The following is a 17,839-nucleotide window of genomic DNA, read 5'->3' as shown; positions in this document are numbered from 1 at the left end:
GTCTGTGAGCATGAACAGCTGATGCTGGTCACCAGGGGAGGGTTATTCATTCCATTCTTTTACACTGATGCAATGCTCTTTGGTAGAGACTTTACTTGTGTGTGTGTATAAAATGAAAAGGCCTCGTTTGTTCCTGAGCACAGACTCCCACCCAGCCAAAACCCAGATCAAAATCCCCCTGACCATTACTAGGTTGCAGTAATGTTGTAGTCTAAGTGCTGTGTGAGGCTATAGAGTTTAAAACCATCAGTCTGTGACAAACTTGTAAACTCTAATGCCCTTTGCTGGTCTGTGTTTAGAGGTTTATTTTGGGATCTTTCTTATTTATAATCATGGCATGTATGCTTTTAGAAATAAATAGGCTGTAACAACTCATCATTTTTGCCCATTTGTTGGACATGTCAGTGCACAAACTTCTATGTCTTGGTCCGTTCTTGGCTGATACTGAATGCAGAGTATAGTATGGTACAGGATTATTATTATCTAAGAGGCAGCAAGTGGTGAAATGATGGCATCATCCTCAGACCAGCAGGCAACAGGAGGGAAGGTCCTGGTGAGGACCTTGGGCTCATACTGAGCAGTACAGCTGAGGTGTTGCTTCAGTGATATGAGAAGATCCCTCCTAACTCTGGGAGGAGGGCAAAGGGAAGGGGATGTTGCAGTATTCCCGCTGGGTGACCACTGCTTTTGTGAGAGAGGAAGCTTCCTTTCCCTCACGTTCCCACCTTGCTGGAAGTAAGCTCAGGAAACTATTGTAAACCCAGCATGCAGCTGGAATGTCTTGAAAGGGTGGGAAGGGTCTGTGCGAAGCATTTTCCCCATACCTGAACAACTTCTTTCCTCACGTTGACAATGTCTAACCAGTCGTGGAATCTGGGGTAGCTGTTGAGCTCTGCTGTCCTGTCATTGAGGGGCACACTCAGCTTACACTGCCGCTGTCTGTGGATGTAGTCAATCAGCTTCACCTGTTGGGATGCAGAGAGGATGCAGTTAGAATGTGTCGTGTCTTCCCGGTGATGTGTGTATGGTACCTAGCAGGAGGAGATGCTGGTTTGGGAGTTTGTCTCTGCCCACTTGTGAATTCAGACAGCACTGCCTGTTTGTAGCTTGTAGTTTGAGATTCATTAACAAATGGGTTCATACAATGATTCAAACTCTTCATGCCATGAATACAGAAATGCAAATACCACGTCCTAGAAGGCTCAGCCATCCCTTTGCACTTACACTCTGACCACCCAGCTGAAACCAGAGGAACCTTTTAACTGTAACTTCCTAACACGGCTTTGGAGCTTAAGACCTAAAAGAAATTACCCTGGAAATCCCACTTGATGGTTCTCAGTCCTAGTACCTGTTTCTGTAAAAAGGGGATGACAGCACTTCCTTTCTCTGCCCTGGCAGGAGAAGTGAGGGGAGCACATTTCTCTTCTTCCTAAAGAACAGGGGATCTTGGCAATCCCCGGGCTGGAAGTGAGGTTAACTAGGAATACAGATTGGGAATAGAGGCAATAGGAGCAATGAAGAACTGGTATAAATAGAGGGGGAAGGTCCCCTCTCAAGAGGCAGAAGGAAGAGGTTGTAGGAAGTTTGAGGACTACTCAGTAGCCCCCAATATGCCAGAAGTCAGCTTCCCAGCTGTGCAATAGATATGTCATGGAAAGAAGGAAGACAGAAATCACATAAGCCTCCTCTTTTTCTGGAGGCCCTTCAGTGATGATATGCACTTTGATATACAAACTGCAACCACAGAATCCAGCCAAAGGCAAACAAGTCAGCTGCACATTTGTCAGCAGCGGTATGTAGGATTCCCAGGGCACTGTGGTATGTTACTGCCTCTGTCCCTGGGTCACCTCATCCCCATTCCTGGGCATACCTCAGGGTTGCTAAGCACTTTGGGAAAGAAGCAAGATTGCAGAGTGACTGTGAAACTGGTACAGCCAGTAAAGGCCCTGACAGGTCTGTGTGTAAAAGTCACAGCCCGGCTCCTCAGTCTGATTGTGATCTGTTACTTTAGTGTAGGACCTCCCATCAGGCAAGATCCATATTCCTGAAAGAAGGATGAGATATCAGGATACTCTCTAATGCTAGAGCTCCATGCTTAGTTATATGTAACTCATAATTTTATGTAAATGCCTTAAAAGTAGCACATGACCCAGTACAAAGCAGGGAACTGAAAGCACTGACAGTGGCAAGAAGAGGTGTGGGAATCTGTTCCAAAACCCACAGTGGAAAGCAAGAAGCACTTAGCAGCTATTTGTAAGTGGAAAATCACAAATTAAGTAAAAGAGATTATACAAAACTGTATGCCCCACATACACATATGCAGTATCATAAGGACAGCACGCTGCTTTGAGGAAGGATATTCCTGAGGTACAGCCACTATTCTTGCACTCCTCACTAACGTTCTCACCCATTCAAATGTAACCCCAGAGCATCACATTTAATGGGTAAGAGAATGGGCCTGGGCTGCAGGGAGCTGGACTCCACTCCAGCTCTGCCACTGACCTGCTGGCTGACCATGATCACAGTAACTAACATGCCTCCTCCTCCTCCCCACTCTGCCCATGGCTCTCCCGCTCCTACTGCACCAGCTCCCTGGAGCACGTGTCATCCTCAACTCCTGTATTGCTCAAGAAAACATGGGTTCAAGTATTTTCACTTGACAAGTCCTATCCGTAGCATAATCTCCTAGAAGGATACTGCTGGAAGGCTCTCTGTGCAGCACAGATTTCAGTGTCAAACTTCTCATCGTTGTTGGGACCTAACAGAAGGGGGAGAGCAGGCTGACAGCACAAGCCTGAGGATCTCGGATCCCCAAGTCTTTTTTTCCCATGGTAACTCCTTCACATTTACTCTTCAAGTCCAAATTTGTTGTCTATAAATAGTGTATGTGAATTCTCTCCCACCCTCCTCGCACCACACTTCTCCCCTAGGATGAGTTTAATTTCGTTATTTCCTGCCCAGACTTTAACTAAACTACAGGGTTCAGCTTTAATGGCTGAGCTCTTGCAAAACCCTTTTCTGAGAATATAATAAAAATTCTGGGTTCAGTGACGCACATAAAAAGCCACAAACAACATGCAGGTCTCCAACCACAACCTAGACAGAGTGATAAAGCCAATAGTAAGCTACTCACTGCCTGCCTGCCAAACGGCACATCCTACTCATCACAAATGGCAAACCCCACAACAGAAGCGGCGATACTCCAACTGCCTCAAACCCACAGAGATGGGAAAGAACAAGAGCAGCGACAGGATATGGAGCAGCTGGAGTACGTGGCTGCTTGCAGGGTGTGCTGCAGCAGAGCCCTCCTCCTCTCACTCTGCTGTAGCTGATGGCCAGGACACCCCGTTCTTGTTTGCTCCAAGAACTGCACATGCTGCGAGGTCTGCTCCTGGGTGCACGCTGATCTCCTCCTACTGTGCTCCTAAAATGAATGTCCCTTCACAGCCTGTGTGAGAATCAGGCCCAAGATGTTTAGGAAAAAGCTGCCAAGCTTGTACTTCTTTATTTATTTATACAAACTAAACAGCAGATCTCTTGAGATACAAGTTTGCCCATTTCCAGGACCTTAAGCTAATGGTTGGGAGTTTAAATGGTGATGAACAAAAGCCAAACACACACAAGTTCTTCAGTTCACCTCTGCAGACATGGCACAAAAAAGCAATGGCATCTGTGAAACCACTGGCACTGGGGTGCAGAATTCAAGACCCCTTGCCAAGCAAGGAGATACAAGTTGGAAGAATTCAGTATTCCAACTGGAGCCCAAAAACTACTGACCTCTGGATCATTGATCAAAATCACATCCTAACTCTGTCAGAGAATGTTAACAGTGATGGTCCCTAACCAGAGAAATTGTTTCACACGTTTGGGGATCAAGCTTCTTGTCAATTGTGTTTTATTCATGTTTAGAAAAGTGGCACCTTATTCCAGCAGGCACTGAAGGGGAAGCACATTAACCTGCTGCAGCTTTTGCATTTGTCCCAAACCCAATCGGTCTGAATTCAATGCAACTTATCCAAATAACCTGGGAGGAAGAAACAGGGGATAGAAGAGTGCATTTTTCTGAAGTCTTGCCTAGCTTTTCACATGCTTTCAATCCATACATCTTGGAATACCCTATAAATGCAGAGAGGAAAATTCTTTTCAGTTCACCAAAAAAAGGGAACCGAGGCACAGAATGGAAATTATACATTAGACATCTTGCGGACAGCCACAGGGTTTCTCCCTTATCAATGTGCAAGCCCAGATTTCTTCGGAACATCAAGAGTTTGAGCCCAACCTTGTTTCAGTCACACATTTTGCAACCAAATGCCATGTTTTCACACTTTCACAAAAGGTTCTGCTCGCTGATGCCTACAGCTTTTCTCAATGACTTGAAACATACGCCATGTTTAGAAGAGGGGGTTTCACAATACCTAAACCAAACAATTGTCATTTAATCAACAAATCAAGCACTTGTTCAAAAGCAGATCATATTTCTCCTGTCCCAGGAGATGAAATCTCATGGAGTCTGGCAGCACTTGAAAAGACAATAAATATGAGCTCACACCAGTGCTCCCAAGCCTGCAGCCACTCACTGCCCTGCAATTTAACAAGCCGGCAGCTGAAGCTTTAAAAGGATCAGATCAATGCATGACCCAGCTCTTACATGTGGCCAAGAGAAATGCAAATCATCTATCTTCCTCCAGACAGGAATTAATCAGGAAGGAACTCCTCTATTAACCTCCTGCCAGGAACAGGTCCAGAGGGCAAGGGTGCGCTCCCCGAAGCACCACCAGTAGCTGCTGCTGTGGGTGCAGGACACGGCACTACCTGCATTGGGAGGTTCTGCCCTTCTGCATCCTGAAACAGAGACAAAACTTCTGAACTCAGAGCGTGTCTGCATGGGATACGGGGGAAAGGAGGATGAGTCACTGTAAGGCATCCAGTGAAAGTGGATTCACTTCACACCTTTAGCTGACTCTTATCTATCTTCCCCAGTGCCGTTATATAGAGAAACCCTAAGCCAGGCAAGAAAAAAACCTTGAGCAACCTGAGCACTGAAGAGAACATAAAAAGGTCAGAATCTGACTTGCCAAATTTGTCTCTGAAGTCATGCTCAGCAACCATGTGAGAATGTGATAAAGATCTCAGCAGCACCAGGAGCCCAGCAGCGGTGCGGGTGCGCTTCAGGACACCTTTGTCAAAGTCAGCTGAGTTAAAAAGGCAGAAAGGTGCAGCTGAATTGATCCACGCAAAGGGACGAATTAGTGTTTCATTTCAGACCTTCTTCCTTGGGTTTGGAAAAGATGATCATAACAGAGCTAGTAAGTCACCTGGATACCACAGCAACAGGGAGGGAATACCGCACTTATGGAAAGCAGCAAACACCAAAGCAGCAGAAGTGCTGGTCAGGACTCTCTGCATTCAGAGCCGAAGCGCAGTGATACCAGGTGTGTCCAAAATCAAATGTATCTGCAGCTCCTGTACCACACAACCCAACATTGAGCTGCTCCTTCTGCGAACTTAAGCTTCCAGCAGCTGATTCATGTGAATGCCCCCTGGCTATTTGAGCTGTTATCATCATCTGACCACAGCATCACCAAGCGGCAACCCAAGACTCAGAAAGTCTCCTTTCCCCTCTGTGATCAGAGAACTAAGATGTTCTCTCTGTAGGTATAAAACCACCTTATAACAGCATGGACTGTTCCCTTTCCAGTATAGGGCGAACGAAACTAATGCCTGATTTTGAGTGGTTTAAAACCGAATCTGCCTGGTGAGACAGGGAGAGTGGGTCTGTACCCTTTTAACATGGCATATGCTTGTTTAGCAGTGCAAACTCATCCAAACCTGTCATAGAACATTTCGTTCAACACAGAAGGCCATCATTCCCATCTGTGCTTTCATTAGGAACACTCAGATGATGCAGGATTCAGCTGGAGAGCCTTATAATGCCACAAACTTTAAAGCTACGTTGAATTCAGCATGGAATTCAAACAGCTCTGTTCCAGGCAAGCACAAAAGCTGTACAGGAGGAAAATGCACAACTCAGAATAAGAAGAAAAGATGAAAAAAAAAAAAGACATTTAAAGGAATTATTTGTAGCCTAAAGGAATGAGGCCACTCAATTTCTCATCCATGTGGCTTTGCCCTCAAAACCAGGAGAACTGAATCCACTAAAGGATGGTACTTTAACATCAGTCTTCATCAGCCCTATACGAGTAAGGCCACGCCAGCAGATAAGACATTACAGGTAGCAGATTCACTTGTTTATTTGAGATGATACCCGAGAAGAAGAGCTCACATTGTCAGATGCTGACTGGCAGTTTGTGGAATTCACATTCTCTTCCTTGGACCCAGCTGATTCCTTCAGCAGGACTCCAAAGTGCGAAGCCTGGCTTCCAGCTCTGCTCTGCTGAAACAGTGGCCAGAGCACTCGCTTCCTTGGCTCTGTTTCCTGTCCCCACTGATGATACAGGGCAATCAAAGGCACCAGGTATGTAGGTTACCGCTATGCTGGACCACTGGCACAGCTCCCTTAGAAACAGACAGTTGGTAGAGCAGAGCCACTGCTTTGAATGCTCAAACCAACTTATGACCATTAACATACTCACAAGACTCCATGTGGCAGCACCTTATTAAAACTAAGAAAGAGGAAGAAGGATTGAAAATAATTTGCACCAAGTGAAGGAGCAGCTCTAAAAACAGGTCACAAGAGAGCGAACTCTCAGTGCTGTGATCTAACCACCAGAGCATGGCAGCATCGACTGCACCAGAGCTGCTGAAGCACAGAGGAAATCAGCACGATGACAGGCCAGGAACAGGCACTCCGAGTGGCACCAGAACTCCCTGGTCCCATCTGCAGGCTGCCAGGGCAGGGAGCATCACATCACTGGGTCACTCACATCACCGAGAGGCTGGCTCAGGGAGTTTCAGTGCCACCAATCTCACTTGCAGCAGCTTCTGCCCAGGAATGGCTGAGTGCTTGTGTGGAACCCGCACGCCTGGGCTGGCCTGAGGACTTTTGGGTTTGCTTATAGAAGAAAAGGAAATAGTTTCTCAATGCATTGCTAAACAAACACTGCAAAACAGCACCCAGCACAAGCAGAAAAGTGCACAGAGAAGGTCTGCAGAAGGAGGGGGGAAAAGCCTGACGAGAAATTAGTATATAAAAGCACAGAGAGGTAGAGGGATAGGGAGAGCTGGAATACCAGATGGATGGATTTTCCTTTGAACCTTCAGTCATGCCTGAGGCTGACACAATAGCCGCTGCCCAAACACTACAGTATGTTATTTCTGCTTTGTCAGATGATGCAGACGACATTATTTCTGGGTCACTTGGAGGCCACATACCACTGCTTTTCTCTCCCCTTCTTTCCTTTTCACAATCTCAGCGACTGAGAGCTGTAAACACTCAGCTGAGGCCTCCCCAGCGAAGAGCATGAGTGGGAGGACGAAACTGCACAAGCAAGTGGTTCCCATGCCTGAAAACAATTCTCTTCAAGGATTTCATCCTAGAGAGGCACCCAAACCTAATGCAGCTACAGGAACAGTCCTTTGCTTAAATATCAAAGATTTCACACCCACTGAACACTAAAAAGGAAAGCCCTCCCCCTTCCTTTTTAACCTCAGGACATGCAACTGCAACAGAATGATTGAGAGGCCCTACAGGACTGAGAACTTACCATTTGCTGAGCACAACCCTGATGCTGCCACATCAGATCTGCAGCTCAACCTCCTCTCAGCTCAGACTTCTCTCCAGCACCCATCTAGCTTCCTTAGCTCAGCCATGCTTCATTAGGCTTAACTGCATTTCCATATGCAGCACAGGAAGACTAATTCTTCCCCTTGCACAACGAGTGTATACTGAAAGATATCATCACTCCAGACTGGCCTACAGACCCGTTAAGGTTTCCCATCCACTCATTACATTAGTGCCTGTGCCATTTAACAGGCTTATGGGTTTACCCTGCTATGAAGAACACTTCTGTCCAGGCACAGCACACCTCCTGTTCTCACTGTTCAACCCCTTCCACAGGGTCCCCAGATCCTGTATCTGTTCACATGCAGCCCGATCAAAAAGAGCTCAGACAAACCCAGTGACCATCTGGAAGAGTATCGCCATCAGTCCGGAACCTGGTCCTCAGCAGCTGAGGCTTCACAAAGCCTAGTTCAACACAGTCCTGGCCCTCATCCAAGGTCTTTAACAATAAGTTAACAAGCATCTGTCAGAAATGCACTAGGCAGAGCGGCTCATGCCTTTGGCAAGACAGCAAAAAGGATCTCCTGAGATCCCTTCCAGGGATTCTGTGTTGGCTAAGACACTGACCCGCATTGTAACAGCACTGAAAAAATCCAGAGAGGCTCAAGAGCTCAAAGCCTTCTATCTCCGTGCAGCAAGCAAAGATCAGCCCTGAGTAAATCCTCCTGGACAGCTGGGGAAACCTCAGCTCAGATCCTTCCTCTCCTTCCCGTGCCTTGCACGCTCCCAAGCAAACCACTGCAGAGCCCCTGCAGACTTCAATAGCGAGTTAGGAGCTTACATGCTTTGATGATTCCACATCTTACAGTCTTCAAGGCTCAGTTCCTGGTTCATTAGAGCATACACAGTGCTCTAACCCTGCTTCACCCAGCTGGGGAAGAGGGAGGAGTTTAGAAGGTGCTCGGATGCTAATGCAACCCAGGCTTCTCAAAGGATGGCAGGGGAACAAGTGCCTGTCCAATTTAGTTGTGCTAGCCCATAAAGCTGTAGAGAGGTGAATGCAGCCCAGAGATAACACTAATACTGTGCTTCTCCCTAGAACTATAGTTATATGGTGTCTTGGCAAATTCATTGTATCTCTCCTCACATAAAGAAAACTACCCCACATTCCGTTCCCATTTACAGTAACTGCAGCCAGAAAGCAGCAAGCGATAGGGAGAAAGACTATGAAAGGTTCATAATCTGAGGAGGAAGCAGCAGGTCATGTTTTGGGCATTGAGACTGTGTTACAACTCACAGATATGTCTGTAAGATTTAAAACTTAAGGTGCCTTTATAAAGCATATCCTCCATCATTTTTATGACTGCACTGATTGTTCTCACACATCTGTAAAACAACTCCCAAGTACATTTGGTTGTCTGGTGGGGGAGGCAAAGAACCCAAGAGCCTGTGCATGTGTGAACTTACAGCACAAATACAGAATTAAGAGTTTACAGCAAAAAACGTAAAGCCAGACATTTCATTCAGCAAGGTCAGGAAGGGAATGACTGAATCTGGGTTCCCGGCACATTCTTGCACTTCCCTTTCCTCCCCGTTGCAAGCCTCATCCTGCAAGGTACTGAGCACTGGCAGAGACAGCGAGGGACCACAGGGCAGGACACTGCATGTGTAGCAGTACTCTGAAGGAACTGAGCTCCTTTAATGAAGCAGTTTACTGCCCAGGATGCTGTCGCTAATCACAAAAGGGTTTTTCTTTTCTCTTCCCCTGCCCTCCCAACCATCTCCCTTCAGTCTTCCGCATTTCTATTTGTGTAGCCTCAATAAAACACATTTCCATTCCCTCAGGTGCTGGCTGGGGAATGAGGTGGATTAGCAGCTTGTTCTCGACAGGACTCGGACGTACTATTAGACCAAGGGAAAGAAACAAAACACAACAAAATCCAATCCTCTGCTTCTTTGACTCGATTACCTGAGCACTTCAAGAGTTCCAGCTTCCTCTCCTTACTCCGACACACACTTCCCCAACCTGCTGCTTTGGGGAATGAGACTTTGGGGAAGAGAAAGTCAGACAGAAAGAGAATTTTAGGCAGAAAAGTTTAAGCCTGTGCAGGAGCAGGTTGCAGGTCTCAGAGCTGAAGATGTTATGTCTCTGCACCCTGGGAAATCTCAGCTAAGAAACCTTATTCTCTGAAATGCTCCAAATTATTAGCTTTCCACTAGAAAGAATGGAGCTATTTTGGCAAGGACTGGGGTCACATTTCTCCTTTCACAAACACTGCCTGAGAAAGCTGCCATGGCTCACTGCTCACATTCTGTCCTTCCAAAAATCTGTCTTGCTGGTTACCATTTGCCCAGAGCAGCCACATGGGGTTTCAGTCATTAGGTCAAGCACAGAAATGGAATTTAGGGTGGAGACACCTGAACTCAGATTCCCCCCCAGAAAAGAACAGTTTCAGTTTGTGACTCTGAGACTTTCATCCAGACATTGTTGTGCCCATTTAGAAAGTGAAGGAAAATACAGCTGCTGACCTGGTAACAGTTGTATGGGGAAAAATACACAGGAGACTGATAAGCAACAATTGGCCATACAACAGACAGCCCTGCAACAGCTATTTGGCATCATAGAGCAGCCAGGAAAGATTTTAATCAACACTTGAAAAATGATCACACACATGCACAAAGACAAGCTCCAAGCTGAGGATCCTTAAGCCTGATACAATATCCATTACTTCTGGGACTTTCCACAGAAGCTCCACACAGCACATTTATCCCTGTGCCTCATCAGAGCAGGAGCTGGGCTTTGGGTTGGTTTTTCTTTGGTTTTGTTTAAGAGAAGTGTATTGTCACAGTCACTCAGTGAAAACCAAGCCTTCTCCATGGAAGTGGGTTAGGTAGGTTGCTCATTTTCAAATAGTTCTATGGAAACGGATCAAAGCTCTCAAACTGTTTTTTTCCACTAGAAACCTGCATTAAATGTATAATAAAAGGAAATGTGCCAGTGCAGGATCAGAATTGAAGCATTTTGTGTATGTGTGAAACCTGAGCCTGAGTTTTCTCCTCCGTTGGGAAGAAATCTTTGGACCAGTGAAGTTCATTTGCCACCCCTTCCACTCAGAACTCCTGATCACTCCAAGAGTCAGAAAACAACCCCAGAGCATCAACCTGTAGAATCATTTCTAAAGTGATCTATACACTTGTTCACCTTCATCCCCTTTCTCTGCTGAGTTTTGCAGTGTTTTACATCTTTCGCTTTTTGTGCTGTACAGTCTCCTTAGGAAACACTCTTCAAAATACTTCATCACCCCTTTTGCATTCCATGTGCTTAGTTAGATCCTTTTCGTCTTAAGGTATCTCTGATCATCACCTGGTGAGTAAATCCAGCAGACTCTGGGCTTCAGGATTTCTGCTCCATCCGAGGAGGGGCTGCTGAGGGACAGCAACCAGACATGAGAAAAAACCATGACTGCTTAGGGGAAAATAAAAAGCCATTGTAAGAAGCCTGTGTGCTATTCCGTACTGGAAATCCTCCCCTCCTCAGGAGCGGGCGAAAGACAAAGGGATTCTATGTTGTATTTTTCTGTCTGTGAGCTGACAGTTCTGAGTGCTGGATACAAATTCATTCCTTAAGCTTTGAGACTTTTCACCGCAGCAAACCAGCTCTTGGTCTTTACACAAAAATCACTCATGGGATTTTTAGACTCCTTTCATTTAGAGTGTTTAATCTTGATCTTTCCAAAAGGGACACGAATAAGTTAGGCATTACTGAAAATGCTAACTTCCTTAGGATGCTTTGAAAACTGAAACACCACACCTGTACAGTGGAAGACCCTAAACACCATTGGTACCCTACTGCACCTCCTGCTGGGTGGGATATAAAACCCTGCTGGGAGTAAACCTTACAACACTCCTCCAGTGTAACAAGGCCAGAAACAGAAGAAGGCCTGCAGAGAATACTCACCTCATGTGTGTAAGTACAGGGACGGGGGTTCTGTGTTGTGGTTCAGTTTTGGTGGGTGTGTTTTTGTTGTTGTTTTCCTCCTTGCAGTGAAATGGAGGAGGGAGATGGCTGAGAAAACCACGTGGGGTGTTTTTAAATATGTCAACTGTAGGAAATTGCTTAACTGGAATGTGGCAACTTGCCACGATCTCTGAAAGTGTCTTAAAACAGCAAAGCAGCTTTATTTTAACAAGCTGCAATGAGACTGCACTTTCTGATTGTCAGAAAGAACAAAACGCACTAAACCTGCTCTGTTCAAAATGCTTTGAACCTACAAAGCAAACTTCCTTATTTCAGCTTTTAAGAGGAAAAGGGAAAATCTTTGGTATGTTCTGCCACGGAGCAGGGATCAGAGGGTTTCAGTTTGCTCATCAGCTCTGGGGAACACTTCCAGAGCGCTATGGACAATGTGCTGAGGCACGAAATACAGGAATGAAAAATCTGTGCAAGCACAACCGGGATTCAGCTGCCAAGCAGAAAGCAGCTCCCCCACAGCTCAGCTCTGGAGAAGGCTCCTAAAGCAATGAAAAATAAAATGGAGTCAATGGATTATATGAGTTTTCTTTATCTTTCCTCTAGGTCTGGCCTGTCAGTAGTAAAGTGGGATTCATACTGACTTTGCTTCCCTAGTCAGCTCGCTCTCAGAAAACAAACATGTAACCTACACAACTTATCATTCTGATTCCCTCTCTTTCTGTGTCCTCAGGTTTGTCTCCCTGTTCTCTCAAGATCAGGATCATCAGAGTCTCAGGAGATCTTCTATGAGGTGTAGCTGAAGACAACGTAAGGGAAGGAGCACCAAGCCTTAGGACATGCCTCCCATCAGCCAAGCATCCCCAGGCCTCCTCTCACGCAACACGGTGAGTAAGCACATCCCCCGGTTAGGTTACAGCACTATGAACACAAATTCCAATGATGCCTGAGGTAGCCCCAGCTGAAGAATCACTTCTCCAGAGCACTCCTGGTTTCCTAGTGTAGAAGTGTATTCCCTTCACTGTGCTGGCTGCAGAAGGCTGATGACTCATGAGATATAACACACTTTGAGAAACTTACTTCCATGCAATCAGGAACAAGGGAGAACAGAATTCTGGATAGCCAGCACCCCAAAACACAGTGGGGACAGGAGGGACTTCCCTGCAGAGGACTACAGGTAAAAAAAAAAACCCTCTCTGAAACTCCAGCAGTGTCCCCCGAAGCAGTCAGTGTTATTGTAATGAGAATGAAGGACTAGTTGAAGAAGTTTGGGTTTAATGTGAGATGGAGGGAAATGCTCTGAAGCAGAAGAGTGGTGTTGCAGGAGGGATGTATTGATTGTCCTTTTCCTGGTTTGGTTTGGCAGTTTCTGGGGTCAGCTGTGTGCATAAGCTCTACTGGTTTGCTCTGTTATAAAACTGCTGTTTAATTGCTGGGTTTCTTTGACTGTGTTGAATGAGGTTTGGTACTGGACCCATTCTCCTTCCTTCCTACTCCCCCTGCTATTCTGCAGGGACACAGACAGAAAGAGCAAGGCAACAGGAAGAGTAGGAGTCGCCTCTACAGAGACAAAGCAGGATATGACCTCTGTTCCCTAAATAGGGAACGTGATATCCAAGCTGGTGTCTCCCTAAAGGAAAGGCTATAGCAAAGTGAAGCTGTTAATCTTGGGTTAGAAACTGTTAATTTAATGACATCCATTGGTGCTTTGTAGGAGGAACTTAAGTATTAACTGCACAGAACTTAAATTAGCGACTGTTCTGATGGACTCCTGCTAAACAAAGCTCAAACACGTAGTGGTACCTGATGGAGCCTTGACTTTGCTAAATTTTGATCTTACCAAGTACTGGTGCTGCTTCTACAGTCTTGGTGCTCTGCTCAGCTGGGACAGAGTGTCTGGAAAGCAGTGGGACCTGTTTGTCCAGCTCAGAGGCTCCCCTTCCCCACTGTGGCTGCACTGCCCTATTAAACTTTGCTTTTGAATTTAACAGCCTATGACACTGGTTTGTTCCCATGAGCTGCCTGACCTCTGTTTCCCAGGGCAGCACACAGATTACTAGCTGGGACAAGGCAATGACACTGAATTACCCTAAGGTAGTCTCATCTCCAGGTACAGATACTGAGCTGTAGCAAGCATCATTTCTGCCTCAAATCTGTATTAGCATGCAGCAAAGTACGGCTGAAGGAGGCTTTACTGCTAGTAGCCAAGCACCTTTACTAACTCAGTGCTCCCGTGCTGGCTGTAGTTACAGTCATATCACTGATGCTGGGACTGTACAGACACCCAAGATAGTATCCCAGTGCTAGAAGTTCATATTCTGAGGGTAATGATTCACCTAGTTCAGCCTCTTTAATCCCCAGTCTAGCAGAGCACGCCAACAACTTCTGAACACACCTGCCTTCAAAGCTAGGGCCTTGGGTGATCTTGTCTGTGAAGGATTTCTAGTAGTGTCCTAGATAATAAGCAAACAAAAGAGCAGTGCAGTTAAGATGACTAGCCTGGTTAGTGTAGGTAGGATGCCTGAACTCCAGAGCAGCAACACCCACACACATACCACCACAGGGGTGTGACTGCAGGTGTAATTGCTCAGGCCATTAGTCTCCAATAGCCACATCTGCTGGGACCACTGACATCTGATCCCAACCCAGCCAAGTAATCCTGATGTGTTCTATTCAGCCATAGCCCGGTTCAAACATGTACTGAAACAAAGCTAAGAACTGTCCTCAATACATCTCTAGAGACTAAAAAGGTAAACTTCCACTGGTGTTTTAGAGCTTAGTCCTCCATGTACATCTTTTCTACTGGAAGGGACTTTACTTAGTTTAGTATGGATGTCTGAAGCGCTTCAACTCCAGCTTGCTATTCCTGTTTAGCTGTAAAACTTGTGTATGAAGCTAAGTAAAACTGACCTAGAGTTTGTTTATGCTTTCAAATGGTATATGTTCTGTGCTGGAAATGAGCACCTCTAACCAGACTGACTCTGTACTACAATAATAACTGGAAATGAACTCTGGACCATTGGTTTCCAGCCACTCTCTGCTAGACCATGTTGCATAAATAATAGCCAAGTCGGGGGGCAGGGAACGCTCAGTGACACGGAGCAACCTGCCTTCTGCAGCCTCCTTCTAGTAGCTGCAGAGTGCTTCAGACCAGTGATGATATACATGAAACCAACAAGAACAGCAATGGGAGAGAGGAAAAACCTTTTGGGTTACCCAGCGACTGAAAGGGATGAGGCTATAAAGCCAACACTCTATAGTTTCACTTTAGCTTGAACCTTGAGACTAGCAGATAACCTGGCAGGAGTGCGCTCCAGATATCCAACCCAGATAAGCAACGCTAAGGCTCCATTTGTCTCATAACCGTGCTATCCGTAACAGCCATGCCAATGTTAGAATTACAGTGCAATACAAGTGCAGTTAAGTCCCCTTTTATCCCAACTTCCACATTGTCTTGTCCCTCAAATACTAAATAACTGAGTACCAGCCATTCTCTGAAAGGCACCTGCCCAGCTGCTTGCCAAGAGGGGTTAGAAAACCTGTGGCTAACTGAAATGCTCTCACGAACAGGCTGGCTGCTTTCAGTTCCCTTCAGCTCAGACTATGGTGTGCTCAGCTTTCACTTACAAACACCAAAACTTCCCTTCTTGTTGGTCATTCTGGAGAATGAGGAAGGATAAAAGAGCACAAGTTAAGTGTAACCAGTCCTCCCTCTTATTGCAGGGGGAGAATTGTAGAGTACACAACTTCTCACCCCAATTGTTCATTCTGAGGAGCCTTTCAAAACATGCATCCAGTGTATCTACACAATAAGAGTGTAAATTAGTCTTTTCCTTCACAAAAGGCTTATGACAAATGATAATGACAAGACACAATGGCCTGCTAAATTGTCACTTGGTCCCTTATGGGACCTCCCTGAACATCACTTCCTAAATTCAAACATCTGCACTTATCCACTGAAAGGATACATGGCTTGTGTCATGGGAGAGTCACTTTCCTACATGGTATTCTTGATTCCTAACTATACTGATAGTTCATTATCAGCCTCAGGGAAAGGTTCAAGCTCTTAAAAATGCAGAGAAAGACCTTAAGAGGAATTGGACTTTAAAGCATTCCTGTCATCATTTCAGTGGCAGAGATTTTAAAGCCAGGTATGAACAAAGGAAATCTTTATACAAACAGTGAATATTATTTAGGTCATGGGTAGCAGTAGTTGCATGTTATGGGGGCGTGGATGAGAACATCATGTAAGAGATTTCTTGCCACTTACATGGCTCAAAAGGGAGGAACACAAATACGAGCTGGTTCTGGATGCTGTGAAGGGGCTGAATGAGCTGGAGCAGCAAAGCTGATACATAGAGATAGAAACTAGGAAGAAGGCAATAAAGGAGGGACAAGAGCAAGCCACAGGCTTTGAAAGGTAAAACAGCTCTCATAGCATACTGTCATTGTCAAGGTGTTATGTCAATTTGCTGTGGTATTGGTCGTGTATGTAAGTTAGCAGCCCTTATCACATGGTCTTGTAATCTTGGTAACCTTATGAAGTGGTGTGGACAGGTAGCAAGTTGCAACTTTTGGTCTTGAAGCATCCTCCTTTTGAGGGCAGGCCACTTTCTGTGTGAATGATTCAGGTTTTAAAGGATAGAGTCCTGCAGTGACAGAATAGCTGGAAACAGGATTCTGACAATCATTGTATTCCCCTTTAAGCCCAGTTTTAAATACTGTGCAAGATCACTACATCAGATTTTGTACTTGGCTGTGCAACTACAAAGTTTGCACAATTTCTGCATCAACTTTTATAGATCAGATGTACAGGGTAAGCCAAGCCAGGATTTACTGCCTTAACATTTGTATGGCAGAAATAAAATCACAGTGAAGTCATTGGGCTGATGTCAGATATGGCCTTCATAGTGTATTAAATAGCCTTTCTCCAAACACTCAGTTGAGATTTGTGCTTCAAAATGAATATTACTGTCCTCTGTCTAGTTCAGATCACAAAGCTTCAGCTGAGCTGTATTTCTGTATCTCAGCACTATGAACCTGTCAACTGAAGCAAGACACCACCAAGAACCTGCAAAACTATTCTTTTAAATACTACACTGGAAGGAATTTGACAGAAACAAGAGAGACAAACTCTTCTTCAAAAGGACTTAGTAATTTTCCAGTAATGAATGGAACCTGAGTAGCACCCACAGCCTGCACACTAAGTGTTAAAAACACACCCAAGCTCATGCTCCTTGTAAATACCAAATAAGCATAACAAATACCTGGAATGAGGTTTCCATAGGTGACAAATCTGTAAGACTGATCATATATCTTCAAACTGCACCTCACTTCAGAGGCTATATGTAAGCAGGAATAGCAGATGGTCATTGCTGTGAACCCAGGCTGGGATCCTCCCGTGCTGGAGCTCTCACAAAGAGTGGGAGCTGAACTGGGGAAAAGTAATGTTGCTGAAACAAACATCCAACAGCATGGAAGGAGATTAGATAACCTATAGTTGTAAAATTATCACCACTTAAGGGACAGGTGAAATGAGGCAGAGAAAGACTCCTTTTGTATCCTAAAAATATCCACTTTCTTACTTTATTATCCACTGCTATTTGAGTGTTGTTTTTTACTACCTTGCCCATTCAAAAACCACTTACATCAGACCAAGCCTGAAGACAGCACAACAGCACTTCTGTTTAAATAGCTGGAGCTTCAAGTGAGGGTCAAGGCTACACTGTTTAAGGTATTCAACCTTGAAAGGCACTTGTAAAAGAACTGAGCCAGCAGAGACTAGAGCTAAATTCAGCTCTTACCCTAGTTTTGAACTGCTTCAACAACTTTGTTTTCAGCACAGTCACACTCAGTTTCTACTATTGTAAAGGAAAGTGGACTCACATAACCCCAAGGAACACAAGCAGGGTCCTAAGTTAAAGCCAGCTGTACTCTTTGCTACAGATATGTCACTGATGTGATCCCTTTAGCAGACCAAGTGTTCCATCAAGTGATACGGCTGTAAATAATTTACCAGCAACCCCATAATAGTTGATTAAAACCTACTGAAAGAAGATCTAATTAAATTGTCCCTGAAAGAACAGATCCTGATACGATGACTGCGTAAGAGGCAGATGGCAAGTAGAGAACATGAGAGAATAATTTAGCAGAAGGTACCTTTATCTGTACTGAGCTGTGGTGATCCC

At 45.2% G+C, this 17,839-nt stretch overlaps 1 protein-coding gene across 1 annotated transcript in view; it reads right to left on the bottom strand.

Annotated features, from left to right (window-relative positions):
* KSR1 (kinase suppressor of ras 1) overlaps positions 1–17,839 on the bottom strand; it is a gene marked incomplete at its 5' end in the record, with an annotated part of 52,709 nt that overhangs the window by 23,027 nt on the left and 11,843 nt on the right. The window contains one exon of the mRNA XM_080630050.1: positions 825–965. Within this exon, the coding sequence (XP_080486176.1) occupies positions 825–965 (141 nt within the window). The remainder of the gene's footprint in view (positions 1–824; positions 966–17,839) is intronic.

Source organism: Psittacula echo, assembly GCF_963264785.1.
Source record: "Psittacula echo genome assembly, chromosome: 15".
NCBI classification, from domain to species: domain Eukaryota; kingdom Metazoa; phylum Chordata; class Aves; order Psittaciformes; family Psittacidae; genus Psittacula; species Psittacula echo.
This window is presented reverse-complemented; position numbering and strand designations above follow the sequence as displayed.